We start from the raw sequence: 22816 nt of genomic DNA, 5'->3' as shown, positions 1-22816 counted from the left end.
AAACAGCCTTCCTTTGTTACCGCCCTGGTCGACATCCAAACCGCAAAGTTGCAAATACGCCAACCATCAAAGGAATACCGATCCAAAGAGTCTCAACGTACCGATACTTGGGGATGGAAATAGATGACCACGTTACATGGAGACCCGAGATAAAACGACTTGTAACGCAGTGCACTAAATTATTAACTGTGCTCCGTCACTTCCATCGCCAGAAATCTGGACTGCCTCCTCAGGGACTTCTGATTCTCTATCGTGGTCTTATCCTCTCAAGAATGTTATACAGCCTACCTCTCATCACAATCAGGGCTCATCAAATGACCACACTCGAACGTTTTCACCGTATTGCCCTCCGTCAGTGCCTTGGACTGCCACGCTTCGCGGGCAATACGGCGACACTCGTAGAGGCCAAGGATCAAACAGTAGCTATGCACATCAGAATAAGAGCAATGAATCATATCACTCGTATGTATGGAGCACGATCTGCGACATCACTGCTGTCCAACATTGAAGAGCGTTTTGATTCGCAGATAGGTCGATCTGTACAAGAATTTAACTTACAAATTGGACCTCCTAATTGCCATCACTTTCCTCCGGCACCTTTCATAACCCAACCACCGTACATTGTAGAAGAAACGCTTCCTTATTTCCCGAAGAAGAATTCTATCTCGGCCACTGTCGGAAGGTCGCTTGCAGCTGACCAACTGACAAGCACGTACAATGGTTGGCTCCAAGTTTTTACTGACGGGTCAACGAATCCCACAACTGCAACATCTACAGCGGCATTCGTCATTCCCGATGCCGGAATCGAAGCATCACACCGCCTCAACTTCGCAACCACGTCAACGACAGCGGAGCTGGCTGCACTAGCAGCGGCATTAGATGCGCTTCACAACCTCAATCCTTGCAAGACTGTTATTCTCTCCGACTCTCGAAGTGCGTTATCCAATTTGGAAGCTTCAGACCAAGCTCATTTTCTGGCCCAATGTGTGGCCGACAAGGCCCGAAAACTTTGCATGCGAGGGTGGCAGTTGGCTTTTCAATGGATTCCGTCACATATGGGTATCCCCGGCAACGAACGCGCCGATGCCCTTGCTTCAAAGGCACACAAGGAAGAAGAACCCAGTCTTTTCATCCCACGTTATTGCGAAGCGCGCAGACTGTGCAAATTAATTACCACAATGCGTCACCCCCATACAGAAGTTGCAAGCGGAAATCCTCCTCCATCGCTCCCTGAGTCAAAACTAACCAGATCAGATTCCACGCTGCTCCATCGCCTTCGTGCAAACTGCGCCTACACATCAACGACACTTCACAAGATCTCCAGGTCTAGTACACCCAACTGTGCCAAATGCAATGTCCCAGAGGACCTTGACCACGTCCTCCTAAATTGTTCTCACTACGATCAAGCTCGACGGTCCTTTTTTACCACCATCCTAAGTGCCAGCACAACTGTGACTCAAAAGAACGATATCCTTTTTCCTACCGGAGGTCGACGAAGAAGAGAACTTGTTTATAAATCTCTTCTTGAGTACCTCAAAGCCACTGGACTTGCAACGCGCCTCTAGCCCACCGGCCCGCCACCTAGACCAGCCACGCCTTCTCGTCTTAACTGCCATCGACTAATCTGTGATCTCCATACCAGAAGACAGTTCTGCAGTGTCCCCCCTCCCTCAAGAAAATAGCCTCCTGATTCGACCCTACCCATCCAGAGATTGGTGACCAAATCACCCCCCAACCCCTCTTCTCTTCTTTTCTCACCCTCTTTCCCCGCCTGTGCGAGTCTTGCCCCTGCCCAAGGAGGCTAACATTACGTGCAGGCATCCCCTCTTCCCGTGTGTAACAACACTCAACAACAACAACAACAGAAGCGCTGTTGGCGCTGTGCGGGTGTTTAGGTTCGTAGCGGGCGGTATAGTGGACCTGACCTAAAACTAGCGTCCCACTTTACCCATGTTGGTTTGATCTGGTTTGGTTTGTTATTTTGAGCGTGTTGATGCTGAATAAAGGTACTGGTCTCAGTAACAGTGGCCCTGTTGATCTGTTAATTTTGCGAACGTTATGATTGCAACCATGCTTTTAATACCAAGAAGATACACAGAGGTAAGAATTTGCGAGCCGCTTTATCTAGAAGTAATCGGGCGTTCGGCTCGCATCAAGTTATTCCAGGTATGTTCCCGTCATTTCGATTCGAAAGGCAATTAGCTCTCAAGTTTTGCAGTGAACCCAGCCTCAGCAGCAATCAGTTCATCGAACGACGTTTCATCGACGGATCGTTTCATCCACAGCTCAGATTATTTTTTTTCTGTAATAAGCTGCACGAAACTCGCCGCGAAGCAGCGTGTATACGGGTTGGTCAGGTGGGCTAACGTATTTGTAATGAGCGGCCGCATACTGTAGCCGCGAAGCAGCGTGAACGGAGGCGGAGGGAAGGGGAGGGGTGGGTTAATACGCATCCCAGTGATACACGCGTTACGAAGTGCCCCTACAGCTTGCAATTCGCGTAACAAGTGTCGATGAAACTATCGTGTCGACGAAACGTGTGTCCATGAAACGTGCGTCCATGAAAAACTGTACACTCGTTACGTGAATTTCACGCTGTAGGGACATTTCTTCGCGCGTGTATCACTGGTGTGCACGTTAACCCCTCTCCTCCCCCCCCCCCCCCCCCCCCGCCCCCGCCTCATAAAGCCCCTCTATTCTCCAAAAAGTGGTGCCATTGATTGTTGTGGAAATGCTCGAGACACGTGCCGCGCGCCAATTCTGGGAATAACATGGCGTCTGAAATCTAGCTGAGTGCTGCGCTGTTAGTGTACTAGAATACTTGGGTAGTGTTGGGGACCGGAGGGGCTCGCCTGAAGGGCGTGGTATTGATCGCGACAGGTGTCGACACCGGCGCGTTATCCAGAAGGTGTGCGCATGCGCGGCTGCACGCGCGAAAATACGAATCTTTGGTGCCGCTTTGGTGGAGTGCACATAGGATTTCTGATACAGCTACCGATTTCCAGCGGTCGTACCGCGGCATCAATTACGCTGCGGCACGATCGTTAGCAACATGATACTTCAATGTATTGTACGGTACAAGCTACATTACCCATCCTTTACATAAAAACAATTGCGACTTGAAAGAAGCGGATTGCAAATCGTTTCAGCGTAGAATTAGCTGCGACTTTCGGTTTGTCGGATGGTGAGCATTTTAAATGAAATGCCCATTTCCTCGGTCGCAAAGGCCGAACATTAGATATTTGAAAGGGATATCTCAAACTCGGAAGCAGTTTTCTTTTGTTTTTCCTTTCTTATTTTATAATGGAACGAAACGGCACATACTAAACTCCGAGATTGTTTTAGTATGTTTTTAATACTCCAGGTTAACTTCTCTGTCTTCTTTTCTCCCCGTCTTCTTTTTCGTGACCTTAATCAGCTCGCCTCACTTGTCACTCATTCTTGGGCTCATTTATGCGACGAATCCCCCAAGCAACGCTCGCAAAGGGGTGATAATCTTTTATTTCTTCATGGCTGCCACGACCATCCGATTACCACCGGACGTTCACTTGTAAGAAATGGCTTATAAGCCGTGACAATTTTTATCACGCGTTTTAACATTCAACTTAAGTCCGAAAACTGAGACAACGTGGGCTGAACAAGTAATGCTTTATATTGATTCAAGGAAAACAAGCAACTATTTCACATCCTTTTGAGCATAAAATATGAACACACCTAGATCAGGCAAGGAAAAAGTTGTAATAGATTACATCACGGCATTGAAATAATGGTTACAATGTGCAGCGCATACATGGTTACAATATGCAGCGCATTATCCTCTTGAGGGTAAACCATCTGAAACCCACACGCTCATAACAATACATTTAACCGACATCTGCTTTCTGACAACCAGGTAAGTCTCGCCTGAGCAGGGTATTCGAAGGGAAAGATCCATGGTTCCACAGGGGGCATATCTGGTTCACGCACACATAGAGGAAGTTTTTCTTTTATTCTTTACAAAATTTTACATATTTTACAACAAAAAAAAAAGAAGGATGTGGAAGATATGTGGATGCCCTCTTTCGTTATATCTGTAGGGCTCAGTGGACAATAAATGGGTGAATAACCGTTGCAATGTTTCATAATTAACCAAAATCTGTTAGTTAACTTGTTTATTAACGGCTTAATTGGCCATGGTGCAATTGCAGTTTTAAAAGGAGTCATTCTTAAAGGCAAACACAATTTTGACAATTCGCGAAAAGGCAACGAGGTTCGCGAAATTTATTGTAAATGTTTGCCTTTTTTCGCTTGATTCAGAAACCACGTTATGAAAATAATACGTAGAATAGTGACTTAGTCGTCTTGATGTGTGGCGCCGGCGAGTCCACCGAAGTCACGCTGTCGAGTTAGTGACAAAGGTACAGAAACAACTGTGTCATTCTTCTACGCATCAATATCAGCACAACCTCATTCGCGCTTTCAGCGCGCGGTTTTTTCATTAAGCGAAGAAAAGAACAATTTCAGCGATGAATATCTCAAAGTTCGTTGTTTGCCCGTGAACTTTCTAAATTTTGTTGGCCTTTAATAATGGCTCCCTTTAAAGCTGCAATTGCAACATGGCCCATTAAACCGTTCATTAAAAAGTTAATTACCATAATCAGCTAAGTAATCAAAATATTGCAACGGTTATTCAATCATCTATAGGGTCCGCCGAGACCAACGGATGTACAGTGCAGACGCCATGCACGTATCTACTACCTCCTTTTAATTAATTCTGTAAAGTTCTGTTAAGAATAAATAAATCTCCTACATAAGCATGAACTCACGACTCACGACATTGGACATGCCTGGGACGTAGCCATTTCTTCTCGATTATGAGAGTAAGAAGCTTTTAAGTTGGTTGTTTTAAAACTCAGATAACAAAATCTGATATTCCGTTGGCACCCTTGGGCTTGCAACGTATTGATATAGGTTATCGTTCAGTGAACAAAATATTTCTACAAAAGCTTCCCAATAAAACAAGTGTAAATCGACAAGAATTAACCCTTTGCCTGCCGCAAAAATTTAAACAAAAAAAAATTTGAAAAACCAATTTTTTTTTATGCGCCCTAAGGAGGTATTCACTGGACGCCATATTTGTGCGTGCTGTTTAGAGCGCATGCTCAGAACGAGCTCACATTTATAGCCTGCTAAGACCGGCAATCTTGATGGTGCTAAATGCACGCTCCAAAAGGACTGCGGAAGCTCGCCGTCAGCACACGCTCCGCAGCAGCGCACACGGATATGGCCGCCAGTGAATACTCCCTATACTCTGTTTCACCTTGTGTTGTACCGTAGGAAAGGCTACAAGCGCGAGCTCCTTGCTCCAGGGCACACCTCGGCGGCACAAGCTCTCGTGCAAAAAGGGCAGCTGCCAACGCTATGAGCTCGCGCCTCTAGCTTTCGCTGCGGTACAAGAGAAGGTGAAACGGAGTGTATAAAATCGTGGTACCGACACGTGCATTGCTCAAAGTGAAAAAAAAGGCGGGCTGCGCGATTTTTTTCGGATAACTCGACTACAGCGCCGCCACGAACTGTCAATACACGCGCCCTCACGAGCTCCCGTTGCCGAGCCGCTCCGGTCCCCAACACTACCCAAGTATTCTAGTACACTGTAGCAGGGGGGATCGGTGGCCGAAAGGGCTAGCGCACACTAGAGCCACTCGATATGGCAGCGTAGCTGCCAGAGTAGCGCCACGCTTTTCCCTGTGCCGCCTCTCACCGCGATTGGTCACACGCGGTACCATAGCAACGAGCTGAGCTGGCTCGGTTTCCGTAGCAACCGAGTGACGAATCGTCACGTGACCTCTCAAGAGCCGTGATGTCATCGGTAAGATGGCAGCGCCCAGAGCTGGTGGATGCGAGTTTGTTCGGTGCGCGGAGTCGTGATGTGCCGCAGCTTGCCGACGATTTAGGGCTCTTCGTGCTTTCTGACGTAGGTATAACGTGAATATCTGAAAGAATAATATTTTATACCCTTTCTGTGCAAGATTGCTGTGGATATTAGCACCTGTGCGACAGCATCAGTAATATCGCCTTAACGGTGCTCGGGTTCCCGGATGTGTTTGAGGATCGATAAGACATTTAGCATGCAAGTTTTGCATTCTCTTAGCTTTATTTGAACGTTGGAGTGTCTGAGAATCGATGCGAAATCTATGCGTCGCATGTTGGGCCTTGGGGAATTTGTTTTTGCCCCAGGTAACCACATGATCACAAACTTTTAGCGAGGAAGCTCCTGCGATGTTTACGTTTTGTACTAATCAACCAGGAAACCTGGGCTTAGTCCCCATCCCTGCGCGTTTCGATCTGGATGAGCATCGTACCGGCCTGCGGTTCTGTATCACTACTGCGTGGTGCACGTTAAAGACCTAAAGACCCCAGGCTAGCGGTTATACTGCATTGGCTAAATTGCTCATCCACAGCGAGTGACTCGTCGCAACTTTGAAACGGCTCACCAACGACACGCTGTATAAATATGCACACAACTCCCAAGTATACTAATCAACGATTTTACGATATGCGCAGCGCAAGTTCGTGTGCTTCTTTTAGTAGGGGTTGTGGTGACGTCAGAATGTCGAGCTCTGATTGGTTCTGAATAAAGAATAGTGGATAGACCTCAAGGCAGCTTGCTTTTAGGTCTACCCACTATCCTTCAATCGGAGCCACTCAGATCTCGGCGTTCTGACGTCACCACAACCCCTGCAAAAAGAAGCAGACGAACTTGCGCTCCACATAGCTTTTAGGATAAAATTTTTGCATTTTTCTAGCTTTCTTTGAAAGTCTGAATTTCTGAGAATCATAACGAAACGTATACGGCGCGTGTAAGGCCTAGGGGAAATTGTTTCAGCCCTGGGTCACCGAATAATCACAGCATTTTTTAGCGAGGAAGCTCTTGCGATCTTTCACCTTTTTTACTAATCGCCAATTTTACGAATTGGCAGTTCTGAAGAGTTTGATATAACTTGCTTTCGTTGCAATAGCTTGCATTTGATCGCCGTGTTTTTGGTTTGATCTTCAAGTGAAAAACTGGCGTTTGCTCATGTGACGTATATGAAATGTTCTCCTATATAACAATGCATCAACATATACTATTAAACTTAGATGCTCAGAGGTGTGTTCGTCTTCTGTAATTAACGAGTTACAGACATTTATTTCTTACGAGTGTAATATTTATTTTCTGTAGCTGGGCCCGTTTTGTGCTCCTTAATGTCAGTGTGCTACGACGTTATCATCATGTGCGTATGGTTCTAAATATCCCCTTTACAATGCCTACAAAGGCCAAAATGACGTCAGCCGACCCCAACTCACGCATTGGACACGAAAACTGCGTCGCTCGGATGTATGCGCTCGTCAGCAATCAATTCGTCCATGAGTATTTGAATTCGCGTTCCTGGCCAATGAGTGCCCTGACAGAACTTATCATCACTTGCGAATGCCAAGTTCTACGGTGTGCTTAAAAAGCACGGTGAAAGCTTGGGGTCATCGCACCGGTGCCCTTGCATGTCACAACTGCCTGATTTCACAGTTCGCTTTTGAGTTGAGGATTACAGGTAAGGAAGAAGAAGGTTTAAAAATAATTTCATGGCCCCTTTAACACGGATATCTGTGCTACACCAGATAAAAATATTGACTTTTTGAATGCCGGTAAACTTCCGAACGACCATTTGGCCTATCGGCAAGAACACCTCATATCCGGCGTCCGTCCCTTTTGATGGCGTTAACAATTCTCTGAAGACCACCATGCCGTCCTTCTTGGTTGAACCCCGTCGACGTCGCTCCTCACCAGTCGGTGAGAAAATCTCATCTTGAAGGGATGATCGGGTCTTCAAGAAGTATGATGCTAAACATATACTCGCTCACTATGGGGCAGTCGAGCAGCAGTCATGTCCCGAGCCAATCGTCCTCTCGCGGCCGGCGTAATCGGATTTTGTTTCATCGGAGCGAAGCCCGAAAGCACTAGGACGGCACGTTCGTACCACGAAGCGGCCGCCATTTCGGCGGCGCCGAAAACCACTCGCCTTGTCCGTGCACGTACGATACCATAGCAGCTCTCGTCGCCCTACAGTCCCCAGGCTGCAAATCGTCTCGCTTTTTAGAAAAAACAGGCACCGTTCCTCCAGAGGTTCTTGCCGTACCGCGATGCCACGCGTCTTATACCACTTTTCAATGAACGAATGGAGATATCAACTAGACTAAAAAAGTTGCCGCCCGGCGTCGCTAGAAGCGCTAGAAGCACGTAGAAGCACGGTTACTATGGACACCTCTCAGGCCCAAAATGGAGATCACTATCAGCGCTTCTGACGTCGTGCATCTAGATAATTTTGCGTCGTGTCGCTACTCTGGCAGCTACGCTGCCATATACAGTGGCTCTAGCGCACACCAGCTCGGAGCACGTGGAGCGAAAGCTCGCGCTGCAGAACCCAGGGATCCTGGGCTCGACCCCCACCCCTGCCCGTTTCGATCTGGATGAGCATCGTACCGGCGTGCGGTCGTGTATCACTACTGCGTGGTGCACGTTAAAGACCCCAGGCTAGCGGTTGTGTACTGCACTGGCTAAATTGCTCATCTACAGCTGGGAGACTCGTCGCCCCTGTGAGGCAGACCAAGTTCTAGGCTGTATAAACATACCACACAACCCAATTTTTTTTTACACTGTAGCACTGTGCCGCCATGATCTTCCCAAGGGCTGCACGTGGCACGTGCCTCGTGGATTGACGCACCTTGCGCAGAGCCGTATACGTACAGAGTTTGGTCAATGGGAGGCGCCGGCAGAGCCAGGGCGTGCGGCAGACTCGGGAAGAGGGCTTGGCATGCTCTCTTGACCAACCAGGGTCCGTTTGCTCGAAGCACTAACCGCGGCTAAAGTTAGCCGCAGTACCTAGGAGAGGGATTTTCAAATCACGTGACTGGCTCGGTAGGGATGCGGGGAAACATGGCGGTGCCCCGGTGAGTGAGCGCCGCTCGTTTTGGAACTAATATGTCGTAGCTGCAATATCGGGCGCGTTAGTGAGCAACGAATGGTGCAGGAGGCTTTCGCTTTGCCCTACCTCACTTAAATCGTAAAGCATAAGGAATGACCTCGCCGCATTTTTTAGATAGTCTTTCGATTCTGGCCATTCCTAAGCCTAAATGTACGCGACAATTGTCGGCATGGCAACATCTTTGGAAAGCGGATTGCCTTGACTCCATCGGCCGGGGTTTGATAGCACACAGAAGCAGGCAGCGTCCCAATAGACCTTTTTCTAGAATTCCCAAGCACCGAGGTGTATACTACGTGTGTACTCACACGCGTTGCACGTGCTGGTGTTTGCAGTAGTAATGGACCTTTTCCACATACCGACGGCACCAGGCGGTGGCTGCACGAACAAAAAATTACCTACCTGCGCTACCAATCGATAATGGGAGTTGCGCTACCAGTTTCTTCGCTCTCTGAGCTGCAACGCGTGCCCAACGTGACTTCAAAGAGGGGAAAGGAAAACGCGACCCAAACGTCGTGTTTTTCTTTCCGTCCACTTTTTTTTTGCGAAACACAATTATATATGTGCTGCAATTACGTGTTGTCCTCGCTGATCAACAGCCGCCTTCCGAATTTCCTCGATTTTTCGTACCGACTTCCGCCGCTTGGCATCGGGCGTTCGCGCGTGCGCAGAACACTTCTCGGAGAAGGTCCATTGTTCTAAAGCAAAAGAGTCCAAAACAAATTTTGCCTTGCACGCGCGTTCGTCAAAGCCTTATTATGATTATTTACTTTGAATCTTTTGTAAGAGAAATTTCGCCTAGCACGCGCGGACCGTAGAATTACACTTCCAGCGTTCTCCTCGATGCTTGGGTAATTTAGAAAAAGGTCTATTGGGACCAGGGGGATGGCATGACGTCACGAGCCTAGCCTCCGCAAGGCAACTTCTTCTGAAGCCGCCTCTCCCGCTACCCTCCTCACATTTTTTTACGGAAACAGTATGCATCTCGGGACGAGTCGGCCCCGCCACGTGACTTTTTCTGGTAGGTTCTAGTAGAGGCGCTATTATGGTGAGATGTTCAATTTACGGAGCAGCAGTGAGCGCGGATTTGTAGCGTCTGCTTGTCTTTCTTTTGCCTTGTATTTACGGAGTAGGCAGTGAGCGCGGAGGCGGTGGGTGTCGGATTTGTATAGCGTCTGCTTGCCGTTCTTTTGCCTTGTGTTTACGGAGTAGGCTGTGAGCGCTGAGTGTCGGATTTGTAGCGTCTGCTTGTTCTTTTGCCTTGTAATTCTCGACCGCTACGAATATAGCATGAACTGTGGAATTTCAGAACTAAAGCACTTCTTCGCGGTGCACCTGCGTCGTTGGTGAATCTCTAAGAGGCTTCGTAATGTAAGTCGAGCGGCTCGCTCGAAACAGCGTCTCAACAGAGACGGTCTCAAGAAAACGCTGTCAAAGGTAGCGCTCAGTCTTAAATCGCGTACTTCTTACGCACTCGTCGCTCGCGCGCTCCAACCTTGACAGTGCTTTTTTTAAGTCCGTCTCAGCTGAGACGCTGCATTCGAGCAAGCCGGTCCTTGGCAGCGGTCCTTCCGTGCGCTTTAGCATTCTCTTCCAAGCTGCTCAAAACAAAAAAATAGAACTTTTTTTTTTCTTTTTTTTTGCGAAAACGCGCAAGAGCAGATGTTGTCATCGCGATGTCTTCGGCAACGAGAAAGGATTTAGCGATGCAAGGCGTCCACCCGAAAGATCCAACACAGGAATGAGAACGAATCATGGGGAACTCTATACCCCTCCTGCTGTGCTCGTGGGACATCAACTTACCTTGCTGAGGCAGCTTCCTTTTGTCACCGCGAGTAAAGCCTAGCTCCACTTGTCTCGAAGTGTCTTCATTCACGTATTTTATTTACATTTGAATCACTTCGAAAATTAAAGCAAAATATACAACACTTATTTACCGTATAGCAATAGATAATTGCAACACAACATTGACTTATAAAATAGTTACGGTATCCCTTTCAGACGTACAAAATAATTACAAGGTTGACAGAAGACATGGTAATCTGGCTTATATATATACTACTGGCCTTTGAACTGTGCGAGTTCGGTGTGCCTGCGCCTTACTTTCTGTTGGTGTAGTTCATCTGTGGACACCGTGCTTATGCTTCGCTGTCTGATCCAGGTACTTCTGTGCAACAGACCGCACATAAGCGTGGTTCTCCATAGATTCATTCTCAAGCATGTGGTCAATTAGTGAACTAAAGATGTCTTTGCCAATGAAGCGTTTCATCAGCAAAGGGCGAACGCACTCACCGATGAAATGAAACACCAGTGGGCGACTTCTTCGACCGCTCGGACCGATTACAGCAATTTCGTACACTACACAACCCCATCGCGGTTAGGAAACACCAGCACGATTCGTCCACACTTTATTTTGCCCAGAATGGTTTTCGGGGATGGGGACGGGGTCCCCACACCCTCCTCAGGCGGCGGCCAGGAGCACACTGGACCCCGGCGGCGTGTTTGGCCATTCGGACGACTCAGGTCTGAACGTCCGGGTCATTGGTGAACAGAGTGGTCTCCCACTGCTCCTCAGTCGTGATTACCAAATAATCGTCTAGGGATCTCCTCTTTCTCAAGGGGCACGTCCAAATGATATGGCGTAGGTCTGTCCTGCCCGCACATAACCTACATTCGCCCGTATAGAGCCCTGGGTACTATAGTCGGTTACAGGTTAAGAAGGTAGCGGCAAACGCCCCTCAAAGGGAATCATATATCCCTCCGCCACCTCCACATCCAATAGCGTCCCATCGTTTCCGTGACGTCGCGGCCAACGCGCGAGGAGGGTCTTGCCTTTCTGTACATATTTTCTTTATCTTTCGACTTTGACTTAGCATTGTGGAAGCCACGCGAGGGAGATTGGAGATTTCCCCCTCCGATGGAAACAAATACGACTTTCGGGGATTAAGTTCCCCCTCCGATTGATACAAAGGCTGCTTTCAGGGGCTCGGTTCCCTCTCCGATGAATAAAAAGGCCGCTTTCTTAAAGGAGTCATGAAACGCTTTTTCAACTTTTTTCTGCTTAGCTTTCCTCCTCAACTCATAAATCGCGCATTGTACCAAACAGTTCAAGCAGTCGGAAAGGGGGGAGTCCCCTCTTGCTCGGAATCTCGCTTTTGTAGCCGGACACAGCTATTCGCGACTCCAGCGACCTATAGGGGGCGCCACCACCAAACAAACATGGCGGCTGAGTCCAGGTCGCGTCGGCTCGGCCGGGCCGCCTGAACAGGTGGCGCGTTCAATTTAACATTTTCTTTTGTTTAATGCCCAATTTTATACGTATTTTAACTGAGACGGTTAAGTGTAGCCGGTGCACATAAACTTGCAGAGCATAGTTTTGTTTTCCAATTGCGCTTTTTGTTCTTTTCATGTCAAACTTTCGTTTCGGAGATTTCGTTCGAAACCGAAACTATGGGCTAGAGAGACGGTAATGTACTAATCAGTTTTGATCATCCAAGGAAAGCGGCAATGAATGCAGAATTCTCCCACCGACAGTAATTTTCAGCCAACACGCATGCCTCGACCATGTGACTTATCTGTCCACGAAATCGAGCTTTTGTGCGTATCCGCGTTTAGGAAACAGCTTCAGTCGTATGCTCGGTCAACAACACCGGCTGCAGGAAAATTACGAAAATTAAGCAAGCGCTTCTTGACCCAAGGGGCATGTTAACCCGCCGGCACCCCACTAAGCAGCTGAAACTCGTATTTCAATTCAGGTTTTAGTAGCAATCGAAAAGTCATTTTGACGAGCGGGTTATGTATTATATTACGTACTATGTCCCACTAAAGCGATATGAGTATATTCTTCGGTTTGAAATATGAGCTTAGTTAACTAGCTATTAGGTGAACTGCTGAATAAAAATATATTTGACAGACAGAGAGATACTAAGTTAAACTTAACCAAATGGTTCTAGCCGGTAGCACGGAGACGAATGCGGACAAACTGAAGACAGTCTTCATTGGAGATTCACGCAGAACCTCTCTGCATTGAACTTGACTTCGAATCCTGAACCGAAAAAATGAGTATTTTTGTGCTCGGTCAACCTGAGCAATGTAGACGTATATTGCCGCTGGCTTAATTCGACGGGGGTATAATATAAATATTGGAGGCGCGATAGATCATAATGCCGTGACAGCTTCTAACGTTGCGAGACGCGTCCCCCACCTTTTGAAAACATAATTTCCCTCATTCATCATTTGCAGCGAGCAGGGTTTACTGAATCAAGTAATTGCGAAATCAGCCCAACTGCTTCAAAGTGGTCCAGAGGATTTTTCGGCGAAAAGCAGTCAAGATGAATAGCCAACGCACCGACCGGCGTGGGTGGCTCAAACTTGAAGCTAATCGAACACAACCAAACTCAAGAAAAACAGCCATCGAACCTTCCCATTCACTTGACTGCAGCATTGGTGTTCCCTCCAGTGAAATGCCTCGTCTCTCGTCCTCCAACTGTTCTACATCCTCATAAAGAAACCCCTTATCAGTTACCAAGTAGTCGTCATTTTGAATGTGATTCGAGACAAACAAGAAATCAAAACGTTTTTTCCGCGATTCCTTCCCATCCAAGACATCGAAAACACGTGATGGAAGGAAACAATCTACTGAGGCTTCGTCGCACTAATGAACACTCAGGCAAACTTAAGAAATTCCCGGACCTTCGTCAAATTACATCGTTCACCATCGCGCCGACAACACGTGTCCGCGAAAGCCACCAGAGACGCGGAGGGGTGCGGAGCGACCTGGACCGGCTGGTTCCCGGTTTTCCCGCTTGGTGGCGTCCGTTTTGCTGGAGTCGCGAATTGTCCCCCTAGAAGATTAGCCCGTCGCTCAAAATTCCGACTAGTTACTTTCCCCACCCCGTTCACCTCGAAGCTGACAGTGCTGTGGAGGCTACGTGCTCGTTGGGCCAGCCACACATTTTCCACGTGATCACGCTCTCTCGCGCATACCGACCCGCAGAGAATGAGGTCAGGTGATGAAAGGGAGGCGGCTGATTGGTCCGGCAAGCGCGTAGCTTCCACCGCAATGTCAGCTTAGGGGTAAAGGGATTAAGTGAGGTCCGGTGTTGTGTGACGTGCGCTTGCGTCCTGGTGACGCGCTGCGGGGGCCCGGTTATGGTGGCTATAGTCAGTTACAGGTTAAGAAGGTAGCGGCAAATGCCCCTCAAAGGGAATCATATATCCCTCCGCCACCTTTGCATCCAATAGCGTCCCACCGTTTCCCTGACGTCGCGGACAACGCGCGAGGAGGGTCTTGCCTTTCTGTACATATTTGCTTTATCTTTCGACTTTGACTTAGCATTGTGGAAGCCACGACAGGGAGATTAGAGTTCTCCCCCACCGACGGAAACAAATACGGCTTTCGGGGATCAGCTTCCCCCCCGATGGATACAAAGGCTGCTTTCAGGGGCTCGGTTCCCTCTCCGATGAATACAAAGGTCACTTTCTTAAAAAGTGGGATCGGAGACAAGTGGGGATCCATTGAAGCGGAACAAGGAGCGTTTCCAGTGAACTCTTCTTTCGTCTGCGGAGAGATTTGAAACGGGCGCATCACACTTGTGGGAGGAGCTTCTCCTACCTTCTTGACTTGTAACCGACTATAGTAGCCCGGTGACGCGCTGCGGGGTCCGCGGATGTATCACAGTCAAAAGGCGGAGAGTTTACGAAGGGAAGGAGGTACGAAATAGTCCGCTATGTTTTGCAAATTTTCGTAGCGAAAGTCAGGCTTCTGACTTTCTACCTTTGTTCTTTTGGCCCACTGAACGATGTGCTATTAGTAAAGTCCCAATATAAATTGATTTACTCCAGCCCCAAATTCGTTTCATGGGTCCTTTAAAAAGTGGGATCGGAGACAAGTTGGAATCCATTGAAGCGGAACAAGGAGCGTTTCCAATAAACTCTTCTTTCGACTGCGGAGAGATTTGAAACGGGCGCATCACGCTTGTGGGAGGAGCTTCTCCTACCTTCTTAACTTGTAACCGACTATAGTGACTGCACATGACCGGATTAGGGAACCTATTTGAAATTTGCAGGAGGGGCCAGGCTACCGACCGCCACTTGCTCAGGGTCTTGTGAACAGGGGGATACTTGGCCCGTTCCGATCTGTAGTGATTCAGTATGTCCCCATACGAGACCATGCGATCCCTCCCCGTCCCAACGCGCGAGAGGTACTCGGATGTTTCACCAGCGAGACGGGAGACGTGTGTCATGAGTGCGAGCCTGCGGCCGGCCTGGGGCCCCCGGGAGTGTTTGCCAATTATTTCTTGCATTCGACCCGTCAAACTTGTATAGTCCTAGCAAATATATTAGACACAGTTTTGTTTAATTATTAAATCGAACTGAAATCATTTGTGTGTATGCGTGCGTGCGTGCGCGTGCGTGCGTGCGTGCGTGCGTGCGTGTGCGTGTGTGTGTGTGTACAAGAAAGGATTTGAGATAACGCGATGGATCAGGGGAGACGACCACCTTTTCGTATACTCGTAACAGTGAGTTTCGCCGACACATTGTGTGATTAAAGGGTTATTTGATGATGTTTATTAGGGATCAAGTATCGAGCATCGAGACAAATTTCTGAGGAGGAAGATGGTTTAAAGTTAGGGAGTAGCACCCAGCAACCATTCACTTTCCAGCTTTTCCTTCTTGATTTTCTTCTTTTTTTTTTTTTGGAACTAAAAGAAGGTGGTTTTGAGTTACGCTTAACTGGTAACCGAAATATATATGTATATAAAAAAAAACCGGAACCGTAACAACAATACCAAACAAAATCTAATATATAAATATAACGATAACTGTAACCATAACCGAACCGTTAATATGTTTGGTTCGAGTCCTGATCTAGATGAGATCTGCGTCTCCAATAGAATCACGGATGGTAAAAAAAACTGGCAGTGTCCAGACACTGGGTACGGCACACTTTAGATTGCTCGACTTTCCTCACCCGACCCAAAACCTAAAAACAAAAAAAGGTTTGCTCGACTTGACCCGGCAATTGGAACCCGACACTAATACAGATACGAGTCAGCTCCCAGCAGAGCTGAGGTCGGGATTCCCTCCTGGAGACTCGCTGAAGAGTGCGCGGAGATTGGCGTGAGAGGAGATGAAAGACGCGGAGAGAGAAGTAGAAGATACGCTCGTCTGCCTTGTCTGTCAACGAGTAGAGAGAAGAACGCGCTTGTCGTGGGTTGGACTCGAGCTGTGTTCATCCCGTTTCACAACAACTGCTCGCTGGTGTCAAATCGCCGTGAGTAATAGTTTTTTTTTTAAATATATATATAGCTTGTTTGGGGAATTGCTGTCAACACCTTCTCGATGTAGGTGGGGAGCTCAGAGTGGCGATGAAAGGGTAGTTGGATCGTTGAGCCCTAAGGATCATTTCGATTCTGGCTTGACGTTAGAACTGTCACGTCAGGTTTTGTGGTAAGGTATTCGCAACTCCAACGCCCTATAGATGGCACGGCGGTAGTTCCAAGATTGCGGGAGAGACGGGGATAGATTCTCCATGGATCTCTGGCACACGCCTGCTCGGTGACGCTAGTCAGTGCGCTAAAAATACTTTATTTGTCTACAAATACAAAGCGGTCAGGGTAGGAGCATGTTACAGGTGAAGGGGATGTTGATGTGCGTTAGGAAAACGAGCATGTTGATACTTAAAAGTTTCGGAAACCTCAACTTGCGAAGCTTTGTGGAAGGCGAGCGCGTTTTGGTCAGCGGCCACGTCACTGTTTGTTGCAACATTTTGTTGAGGGCGATGAAGATACTGTGGTGTGCTCTAGAAAGTGGGTCGGACACGGTGACCGTCAACGTTGCGACTCGCCCCGCCAAAACTGCCCGTTCTAATTTTGGAACGGCGTGCAAACGGCTAGCTACACAGACGTGCTTAAGATGCATCGAGCATTCTTGTTGTTTTGTTGTTTTTGTGATTACTTGAAGACGAGTACGCGTATTCTGTCTTTTTAACGGGAAACTCAAGTGGTTTTGTATTTGAGAAAAAGAAAACACTTCAATCGTCTTCATTTGGCTTCCAGGATCACAAATATTGAGATCATTTTTAAATTTGGTGCACGGAGGCTACAGAAAAATTGTTTTAAAGTACCGCTGAATCCCCTACTTCACGGAGCGTGACGTCGTATACATAGAGTTTTCGAAATCTCAGCCGCTCTCTAGCATCTTCAGCGCGACGCTTTCAGCGTGCGCCAGATTGAGCCTCCATAGCCGACCTTCTCTTGTATTACCAAGAGGCCGAGACACTGAAGCGGGCGTTGACGAGTCTTCACAAAGGCCTATTCTGGGGAGAAGGACACAGTAACACTTAAAATGGCAAAAACCTGTCCTGCAGTGGTAATGATGAAGTGGAGCGAACAGAATAAGAGGGAAAAAAAACTGAAGCCGGTTATGGTGGTGCCTATACACAGCTGCTTGAAAGCGTCTATAAAAGCTATAGGCACGCGCACTCTTGTTATTTTAAAAAAAAGCCAGAAAAATACGTCACGACTGGTGTCAGTGCGAGGGAATATAGACGCTTTACACACGCGCCAAATTACAGCCGCCATTGCTGACCTTCTCTTGTCTTACCGAAATGCCGAGCAACTGAAACGGTAGTTGACGGTCCTCTACAAAGGCTTTAGAAAATGACACAGTTGAATCTAATATGGCAATAACGTGTCCTGCTATGGTAATGATGAAGTGAAATAAACGGAATAAGAGGAAACAAAAACTGAAGGTCAGTTATGGCGGCGTCCATGCACAGCTGCTGCAAAGCATCTATATACCTGCAGCAAGCTTAGAATTGCACGTGCTGTCCAAAAGAGCGACACGCGCTTGGCGGCGAGAAGATCTGCGTGTATTAACGTAACGACTAATCGGAGGGTTTTCGTGTTTTCTCTCGTTTAGTTACATCTCCGGGAAAAACGAGCGTGATATTCAGATTCATGGGATAAAAATACTTTAGTATTCACCTCTAACTGTTTTTTTTTTTTGTTTTTCCCAAGAACCTCTTTAGATCCCTTCCTTTTAAAGTGCTGGGAGCAAATAGACATCTCCCTTGCAACGGCAAAATGCGAACACCTTCTCGATCTCTATTTGCTTGACATGTTGCGCGATCAGTTTTCTCCTTCTTAAAACAGAGAATAAACTTTTCGTAGACCATACGCTTTAGCTCTACACTACTAGCGGGTGTATTTGCCATCGCGTTGTACACAGATTGAGCTGACGAACACAAAACCAGAAATCCGGAGCTTATGCGATATACGAAGAATTCCTCTTTCAGGGCGCTCACTTTTTTTAGTTAAAACTGATTCACGCACGAACATGCCGAGCAGAAGCACGCGGTAATAGCAGCACCAAGGCACGAAGGCCGACACTCCCTGCCACCGCCCCCGCTGGTTCTCCGTTCGTCCGCGAGGGGGCGAGCGGCAGCTTGGAGTTGCGATCTTTCTGAAGTTCCTAAGTCGTTTTTATGGTACAATTATAGCAATTTAAATTATAAGGAGGAGCATAGTAGTCAGGACCAAGTACTGTCACTGTCAGCTCCCATCTATGTTTAATACCCGCGTCACACGGGCAACTTGAATGCCATTTACAACGAATGACATTTGAGCGGACGGCCAATCAGCGCGGGACACTCCGGGCGCGGCGCATTTTACGCACGACAGATTGCGAGCTGATTCGCCTATCACACAAATGTCATTCGTTGTAAATGGCATTCGAGTTGCCCGTGTGGCACAGGTATAATTTGCGCCGTTGGTCGCATGAAAGACTACGAATTAACCGAACTCTTTAAAACCTTATGTTCCCTTTTGCAAAAAAAAAAAAAAAAAAAAAAAAAAAAAAAGACGGACATTTGTAGCTAATATTTATACATGTTAGAACCCAACGCCTGGCGGCACGTATCCAAGGGCAGCGGAGGTATGGGCTTTATCTTGCGTGGGAAAAAAATACAAGTTTAGGTAGACACATTTCGTTTCTCGTGTGACTCGCTCCAACACCATTTACGTGCTGTAACAGCTTTTGTGACATATTTGTTATCCCGTGACGCAAGTTGATTGGTCTTCCGTGTTTTAGAGACCATGACATCCAGCGGCGTGATGGTCGTTCTGGCCCTTGTGGTGGTCTTTACTCACGGTAAGTACCTCACCATGCATAGCCTTTTTCCTCGTCAAACGTGAAGCAGCGCGTTTTTAAACATGATTTACTGTATATCAAGCTAGGCCTTGACCACTCCAGCGCCACTGAACCTGCCACATTAACAGGTTTAGTGATGTATTACCGGGCAATGTAGATATAATATTTTCCGGGAAGGCTTAAAGGGACACTGACAGGGTATTTATGCTCGCCGAGGTTTTTAGTTGTACGTGACATATGAGAGCTCAACTACCCAGAACAGAATTTGCGGCTCGAAATTCGGTTTCTTTCCGCCCGAAAACCGCCGATCAAGAACTGGCCGGTTCGAGTCTCGCTCACTCTCTTTTCCGCGGTCACGGGCCGTTTTCTAAGGTATCGATGCGACCACCAAATTTAATCAAAGTCGTGGGTCACTGAAGGGACACACTCAATATTAAAAATAGAAAAAAATACGAAACCCATTTTTTGTGGCTTCTAAAAACCTGCAAATACGTTGATTGAAAAAAAAGTTCCACAGACAACCGGAAGCATTCTGTGCGTTCGTCGTTTCGCGTATCGTGGGACTCGCGGGGACGGCGATGGCAGCGGACGACGGGCGTGGGACCTCTATTTCAGAACTGTCGTTCGCGGTACCGGCGAATTTTGTCCGCCTTTAAAAGAGAAATTTGGGACTGTTCAAAAGAATTGGTATTCATGCCGTACGACACGCCCGACCACCAAGCCGATTTGCACGAAGACGTCTCCGAGCCGTCACTCCCTTCTTGTGGCTGAAGACATCGCTCGCGCAAACGTCAAGCGCGACGTGTCTACTTCGAGTTGAATATGCACGCGTACGATTTCTTTACTAGGTGAGAATGTCGCCAATGCGTGGTGCATCCCGACTTCGACCCTGGAGTGCTTTTGCTAGAGAAAAATCGGCAGCAAACTTTCCAACTTACAGTTTATCGGCTGAATTGTTACTAAGGAAAGAGATCCCCCAGTATCGACATGCCCCAGTAGCTCAGTGGGTAAGACGTCCGCTTCACACGCGGTAGGACCGGGTTCGATCCCCCGTGAAACCTTTTTTTATAATATTTTCTGATGTTTACATTTCTTTCTTTTTTTTTTTACAATTATTACTGAAGAAACAAAAAAAAAATAATAAGAAACAAATGTTGTGGACGACACGTCGCTGAATTAAATGGTATGGGATTTCCTTTTTGACACCTGCGAACTCAATGTAATCACTTTCCACAAAATGCAAGGAGCATATAAATCAGGTAGCGTCCGCTTTCCGAGGTGCCCGTAAATGGTCTACAGGAAATGCAGCCAGCCATTGGTCCCGATCCCGTTGATCTTTCGGAAACTCTGTCGCACAATGCCACTTCTGTTTCGGACGCAGGACATGTGAGCCAGCTCTTCACGCAACATCGTGGGTGTATTCTTTTCGGAGCCGATCAAAATTCACCACGGGCACTCACTACTCATCTCCAACTCCCCAATGTACAAAACAACTCATCTTGGAGTACACAACAACGAGCGGAACATACATAACTGCAAAAGAATCCCATAGCGAACAGTTCCCGTACGCCGCATGTCGTCTGTTACAAGAAGAGAGACAAAAAAAAAAAAAAAAAAAACACGGTCGGGTGTAGCCACGTGACTTCCGCCACTCCACTCTCTTCTCTCCACTTCTCCGACCTCCGTCGGGTTTCGGTTTCGGTTTCGAGCAGTTGCGTCTTTTGGCTTTATTAAAAAAATACTCTACTCTGTTGCAAAATATTAATTGGGTAGTCCTCCGACACCATGATGAAGCGCCTGGCAAAAAATGAAAAATATTTTTTGGGGGGTGTCAGTGTCCCTTTAAAGGGGCACTGACACATCAAAATCATATTTTTTTTTATTATCCGAAACGATTGAAAACGATGCCGGGACATTACCCTCAAAATTTGAGATTTGGGAATTCAGTATTCGTGAAGTAAAAAAACAATTTCCAAATGCCGAATTCGAAGTTCCCGCGCGATCGGCGCCGGTGCCTTGACGTCAAAAATTGAGGAGACCTGAGAGTCCACTTCCTTTCACCACTCCCTGCTGTTGCCCATGTTGCCATGGCGACCCAAAGCGAGGAGGAAAGGAGCGAGCGCAAGCGAACGCCGGCGGACCGGTTTTGAGCGGTGTCGCCTGTTTTCCGTTGGAGGATACAAATCCAGGAGACGGCACCACAACGAACTCCCGATTTTTGGTATTTCAAAAAGAAGGGCCGTAGTGCGTTCGCAATTGCGTTAAAAAACATGTTTTAGGATTGCCGTAATTAAATGTTATAGAGATGTCGCCTACAAAGCTTCTAAATTTCCTGATTCTTGACGTCACCGATCAAAAGGAGCGAGGAGGCGAGAGGCGGGAAAATCAAACGCCAAAAATAAAAAGGCGCGCGCGCGCGCGGGAAAATTTTTTTTCGCGATGCGTTTTTTTTTGCGTGTCTATGACTACAACTTGCATCGTTTTAGACAATAAAAATAAATACGACCTTTGGGGTGTCAGTGCCCCTTTAAGCTACGTAAGGAACAAAACAGCATGTGCGAAACGAACGTATACTCTATTCGACCCTAAGCTGACAGTGCGGCGGAAGTTGCGAGCTCGTTGGACCAGTCAAACGTCCATATTTCGTCACGTGATCACGCTTTCGTCCATAGTGTCCAGGAGGGTAAAGGTGGGTGAGAGGAGGAACGGCGAATCCTGTGCGCCGACATCTGGAGTCCAGTATGAAAAATCGCGAAAGGGCGCGACAGAACACGAGAGAAAGAAACCAATGTTGCTAGCTGAAGGACGACAGTCGCAATAGTGTTCGCGAAGACTGAAAACACTCAGCAAAATAAACAGCGAAATTTAACGTTGTAAACTAAATTTTGAGCTATTCTAACGTTTATAAAAAGCAATATATTAATTACGCTGCATTAAACTTCCCTTCTGTCGAAATCTCGGAAATCTGGTCGTTACGCGGTTTCGTATTCCCAGGGCGTGCCTATTAAAACCATAGCTCGAAGCCACTTAGCTGGTTTAGTTTTGCGTTGACGCGATGCCGTACACCTGCGCGCTATGCAAGCCGTGTGTAGAGAAAGTTTGGTCAATGGGAGGCGCGGGCAGAGCCATGCAGGGCGTGCACCAAACGCTGAAAGAGGGCTTGACATGCTCTCTTGACCAACCAGATGCCGAAAAGAATCCCCTAGCGGTGGCAGCGAGAAACAGTTTTAATCATATGTATATGGTTTTAATAAGAGCGTAACAGTTAAATGTGGTAACCCTTCATGGTTGAAAATAGGGTGCACGTGATGTTTCGATCATGATCATGAAGAAAGATGTAAGAAAGGAATGGTGTCCCTCAACTCGGGCTCGGAATGAGTGTGACCGCTCGGACGGCAGATTCTCGGCGCTTTGAGTACAGATTACGTCGATCGTTCAGCTAGTCGCACTCGTCCACCATGAATCTGGACGACCGTGATTGAAACATCTCGTGCAGCATATTTTCAGACACCAAGAGTTACTCCGACGGACTTTTAAGGTTTGTTTCTCGCGACCACCACCGGGGTATTATTTCCGGCTTCTGGTTGGCCACATTCAAATTTCTGAAGACGCCCTGGAACACGCCCAGCCCGCTTTCGGCCAATGGCGCCTCCTCATTTGTCTCC

At 47.5% G+C, this 22816-nt stretch overlaps 1 protein-coding gene across 1 annotated transcript in view; it reads left to right on the top strand.

Moving 5' to 3' along the window:
• LOC8030312 (tyrosine-protein phosphatase Lar) overlaps positions 1 to 22816 on the top strand; it is a 65230-nt gene that overhangs the window by 12357 nt on the left and 30057 nt on the right. The window contains exon 2 of the mRNA XM_042289500.1: positions 19094 to 19151. Within this exon, the coding sequence (XP_042145434.1) occupies positions 19097 to 19151 (55 nt within the window). The 5' untranslated portion in view covers positions 19094 to 19096. The remainder of the gene's footprint in view (positions 1 to 19093; positions 19152 to 22816) is intronic.

This window comes from Ixodes scapularis, unplaced genomic scaffold, assembly GCF_016920785.2.
Source record: "Ixodes scapularis isolate PalLabHiFi unplaced genomic scaffold, ASM1692078v2 PGA_scaffold12__126_contigs__length_90152505, whole genome shotgun sequence".
Lineage (NCBI taxonomy): Eukaryota > Metazoa > Arthropoda > Arachnida > Ixodida > Ixodidae > Ixodes > Ixodes scapularis.
The sequence above is the reverse complement of the archived record's forward strand: the minus strand, read 5'-3'. Positions and strand labels throughout refer to the sequence as shown.